The sequence below is a fragment of the Octopus bimaculoides genome, chromosome 2 (genome assembly GCF_001194135.2).
Source record: "Octopus bimaculoides isolate UCB-OBI-ISO-001 chromosome 2, ASM119413v2, whole genome shotgun sequence".
NCBI lineage: Eukaryota > Metazoa > Mollusca > Cephalopoda > Octopoda > Octopodidae > Octopus > Octopus bimaculoides.
In genome coordinates, this window is record NC_068982.1 from 50,130,086 (window position 1) to 50,135,507 (window position 5,422).

The 5,422-nt window shown below is 34.7% G+C and overlaps 1 protein-coding gene across 2 annotated transcripts in view; it reads left to right on the plus strand.

Moving 5' to 3' along the window:
* Nucleotides 1-5,422, plus strand: part of LOC106871309 (tRNA-splicing endonuclease subunit Sen54) — a 105,636-nt gene that overhangs the window by 72,161 nt on the left and 28,053 nt on the right. Inside the window, exon 8 of one of the 2 annotated variants that reach the window (XM_052977034.1) lies at nt 2,548-2,652. The exons of the other annotated variant lie outside the window; for it this stretch is intronic. Coding sequence (XP_052832994.1) covers nt 2,548-2,652 — 105 coding nt within the window. The remainder of the gene's footprint in view (nt 1-2,547; nt 2,653-5,422) is intronic. 2 annotated transcript variants of the gene reach the window in all.

The following is a 5,422-nucleotide window of genomic DNA, read 5'->3' on the forward strand; positions in this document are numbered from 1 at the left end:
TATATATATATATATATATTATTGTTCGCCTTCAAACTGAATGCATCCCCCATATTGTTTAGCTGACCTAACTTTAGTATCCTGCTAAGAGCGTTCACAAAACAGAGGTTCTGATTGGCTTGTAAATTCAGTACATATGTTAGCTTGATGCAGGCATATGTTGCAGACATTCCTGTTAATTCAGAAAAATTCTGCATAGCAGGTATTTGGATGCTCTGCAAGAGATAGATGAGAGAGGAGATGTGAATGTATTTAGAAAATTGGTTGTAGATGCAAAAGCGGTTGTCTGGTAAGATGTTTGCTACTCAACCACATGGTTGAGTTTTTCGGGTTCAGTCCCTCTGCATGGCACCTTGGACACGTGACTTCCACTATAACCCCAGCCAACCTATTTGAAGGTAATTATTGTTCGGCATGCCATTCAAAGAGTTCTGTAGGCCAGGTTGCCCATGACTGACATTGAGGTGCCTTCATACTGTTGCTGTTGCTCACCAGATAAGCCCTGGTCAAGCAAACCTGTCTAAACCTATTTCAGTTCCATTGGCCATGTTAGTTTTTTGGGGTTTTTTTCTTTTCAGCTTTAGCATAGAACTACATTATCTAGTGTGTCCTGACTATTTAAAAATATTAGCATATACATTAAGGAAAATTTAACTGCTATTACTAGCATATCAAGTAACCACTTAGGAGATATGTAAATTGTTGTGTGATTTTCAGTTGATTTTATATTTAAAATAAAAAATGTTTGTTTAACATTAACTCCTTAGCATTTTAAACAGGCCGTATCAGGCTCAAATATTCTACCGGTTTTATGTTAACTCTGGCCAGATACAGTGGTTGGCATTAGGAAGGGCCTCCAGCAATAGAAACAAAGCTAAAACAGACAACTGAAGCCTGGTGCAGCTCTCCAGCTTACCAGTTCCAGTCAATCTATCTAACCCATGCCAGCATGGAAAAAGACTGTAAATGATGATAATGATGGTGGTGATGATAATGATGACATCATGAAAATCTCAAAGCTACAAGATAACACGTGATTAATTCAAAACTATCATCATCATTATCATCATCATCATTGTTTAGTGTCCTTTTTCCATGTTCGCATGGGTTAGATGGCTTATCAACAGTTTCGGAAGCGGAATGCTCTGCTGAGGTGTGTATAATTTTTGGTTACATGTGTGTGTGTGTTTGTGTATTTATTAGGTATAGTTTGTTATTTATGAATTCAGTTGAAATATCTTTTGTCTTAGCATAGCATAGCTGCAAGCCGGTCAGTAACGCTGAAAATGTAAGAAAAACTAACTAGCAAAAATATTACTGCATGCTTTAGTCTGAAGATAAAGGCAATTGAATTCATCAAACTTCCCTCTGTATTTGGATTCCAAATTTTTACCCTGTTTTAAGCGAAAGGTTGCAGAATGATAACTAAGTTAAAGAGAAGTAATGAAATTACATAGAAATATATGTAATAGTTGCAGGTACAGCTGGGCGGTAAGAAGTTTACTTCCCAACTACATGGATCCGGGTTCGATCCTACTGCATAGCACCTTGAGCAAGTGTCTTCTTGCCATAAACCTGGGCCAACCAAATCTTTGTGACTGGATTTGGTAGACAGAAACTGAAAAATGTTTGTCATGTACACATTTACACATACATGCATAAATACATGTGTGTGTGTGTATATTTGTAAATTTATATATATGTATATAAATAGATATATATGTGTGTGTATATATATGTATGTGTATATATCTATGTATATATATATTTGTGTATATATATGTATGTGTGTATGTATGCATGTGTATATTTGTGTATGTATACATGTGTGTGTGTGTGTGTTATTTGTTGGTGGATCCGGAAGTGTGAAAGTGTGTAGCCTTGGACTGACAATTGTTAGGTCATGAGTTTGATTCCCAGACCAGTGGCTCAATGTGTCCTTGGGCAAGGCACTTTACTTCACATTTCTCTTGTTTACTCTGATACAGACTGGTGTCTCACAGACTTTTTGAAAATGCAAGATGTCAGTGGCCCTTGATGGCTGCAGAACCCTGTATGATGATAATGAATCTTGAAGTAAAGGAACATAGAAATCAATTCATCACAGTGAATGCAGCAGTTTTTCATACAACGGTGGCACGAGGCCAAGTAGAAATAGCAGTCAAGACACCCCAAAACAGCAACCTACCTTCTTTAGAAAAGATGTGACACTTTAGGTAATGCTGCACTGCATAATAAATTATGTTGGAATGACAATAGTGTGAATGATGTCTAGCAGTATAACGGTATGTGCCACCACTGAAACAATTTGGTTGATTCTAGCAGCTAGGTGCTTTAGCTATACCATTGTCATCCATTGGTTTCGATGCGGTGGCTACACTGTTGGTTAGCTATTTCTTTCAAAGAGGAAATGGTGCTAGGTGTTTTGGGACTACCGAATATTCCTTCTACACACACACACACACACGCACGCACGCACGCGCACGCATACATATATATATTATATACTCTGACTAGTTTTTAATTTTTTTTTTTTTTTTGTTCCAGAGATAGTTCTGCAGACTGGAATATAATCTTCGATGTCTATCAACCAAATTCTCTGTTCAAAAAGAGCAACCCTGGTCTACCATACTTCAGAGTGTATGTATGTAGGTAAGTAGAGCATATCTGCTATTCAAATAGCTTTCTGTTTATAATAGGTGCAGGTGTAGCTGTGTGATAAGAGGCACAGGTGTGGCTGTGTGGTAAGAAGCTTGCTTCCCAACCACATGGTTCTGGCTTCAGTCCCACTGCATGACATCTTGGGCAAGTGTCTTGTACTATAGCCTCAGGCTGACCAAAGCCTTGTGAATGGATTTGGTAGATGGAAGACATGGAATAAAGGATCTCTTGACATTGGGCCTCAGAGAGGGGATGACAAGGGACTGAGATTTCTGGTGGTTTGCTGTGCTTGAAAAGACATGTCAAGCTAATTAAAATTATGGTTGTCTTTGCTATAGTCATGTCCCCTACATCACTCTTCAGCTGAGTGATCCTAATCTTGCAGGCTCATTGGTGCTGGTGCCACATAAAAAGCACCTGTGCCAGTTTCACATAAAAGCACCTGTGCCAGGTGCCACATAAAAGTACCCATGCTACTACTGCATAAAATTGTCCAGTATACTCTGTAAAGTGGTTGGCATTAGGAAGGGCATCCAGCTGTAGGAACCATGCCAAAACAGGCATGAAACCTGGGCCAGCTCCTGTCAAACCATCCAACCCATGCCAGCATGGAAAACGGACATTAAATGATGATGATTGTGTGTACTTTTGTCAAGATGTTTGTAAATGGACCTCATCATTAACCCATTACCTCCCATAATTCTATTAACTGGAATTTTTTTATGAAACTTTGATTTCTAGCATAAAACAGCCTTAGAAACATGCTGGAATGATCAAAATAGCATTTTAAATAGAAATAAGCGAGATATTGGGTGAAAAATTAGCAAACCTCATTTGAATATCAGAGAAATATACCTAGTAGATATAGCAAAAAGGTTAGATATGTGTAAATATTGACAGATAATTATGAAATTAGTAATTTTTAAGTGATCTCATATGAGATCACTGGTAGGTAATGGGTTTTAAACAAGCAAGGTTGTTTGTTTTCAGTCCTCTGTGATAAAAAAAAAAAAAACATGTCTGGCCATGTGGAAATATGATCTTATTTGGAAACTTGTGAGGGTTGATGACAGTAAAAGCGTATGTCCATAGAAAATTTGCCTCAACAAATTCTGTCTGATTCATGCAAGCATAGAAAAAGGATATTAAATGATGATGGTGATGAAGGTCATATTGAAGATATAGTATGTTAGCAATCACACACATACATATGTACACATATACATACATTTGTGTGAATATTTCCGCATAGAAATGCCTGTATATGTGTATGTATATACATCTGTAGTATTTGTATATTCATATGTGTCCATGTGCATTTGTGTGTGCATGCATGCAAGTATATGCATATAAATAAGAGAGCAATGAAGTTCAATGCTATCTTTGTGTGTGTTTATAATGCATGTTTATATATGTATGTGTGTTTGTGTATGTTTATTAAATACAAAAAAAAAACAGCATAACTCTGTAGTTCATATATATATATATATATATATATGTATATGTATGTATTTACATAACACAAATAGTTACCTTTCCCTACTATTATTTAAATATACACCACACACACACAATTATGTTCACACATATGACGTATGGTATTAAGATGCAGAGCAGAGAGGTGGAAAGAGCTTGTGGTGGTAACATTAACAGTTTTTTGTTTGTTTTGTTTTTTTAACAAGGAAAATAGCCAAAAGTGAAGTAAAAGATAGAATTTCCTATAAAAACAAAAACAGTTTTTTTCCCTCAAATCACTTGAAATCTTGAACTTAATAAGTACGAACATTTCTATTCAGTCACCTTTTTGTCGCTTCCTATTCAATTCATAAATAATTAGGCACCATCATCATCATCATCATTATTATTATTATTATTATTATTATTATTATCGTCATTATTATTGTTGTTGTTACTTATTATTACTATTGTTGTTATTGTATTTGTTATTATTATGGCCTTCTGCCAGAATTTGAAACATCGTCATCATCATCATTATTATTATTATTATTATTATTGATGGTATTCACATTGCTATCTCTTTTTCAATTGCTGATTTTTTTTTTTTTTATGTCATTTGTTGAAATTATTTTACTTTTTTTTTTTTTAATTCTTTTGTTTTCCTCTGTCTTTCTAAATCACTGTCTGAAATAAGAAGCAATTCTTAAGAATTATATAAAGGAAAAAAAAAATCAAAGAAAGAAAGAAAGTAGATGCATCTACATTAAAACAAATGCTTTCGTTCAATTCAAGTCTTCTATAATATTTTCAATGCAAACGACTGTGATTTGATATCATTAATGTGTAATTTTTGTGCAATTTGTTAAGTCAGAGTTATTGGGGATGTGGCAGGGGTGCTTTTTACTATTTTTTTTCTCTTTTGCTCCTGTGTCTTTGTTTTATTTTTTTTTTTTTCCTACTTTCACTTTAATACAGTTTGGGAAGATTTAAATACAGTTACATATTGAACTTTTAATGTGAGCTGTTAAAATGTTTATAATTTGTGGTTGCATGAGTGAGTGAGAGAGAGAGAGAGAGAGAGAGAAGGAAAGAGGGAGAGAAGGAAAGAGGGAAAGAAGTGTATGCATGTGTGGTTATGTGTATATGAGTGTGTATGTGTGTGTGTATATTCCATCTTCCATTTATATATGTATATATGTTTATATGTATGTATATATATGTGTGTGTGTTTGTGTAAATATATATATATATATATTTATATATATGTAAGTGTACATGTATGTATAAGTGTATGTATATATAT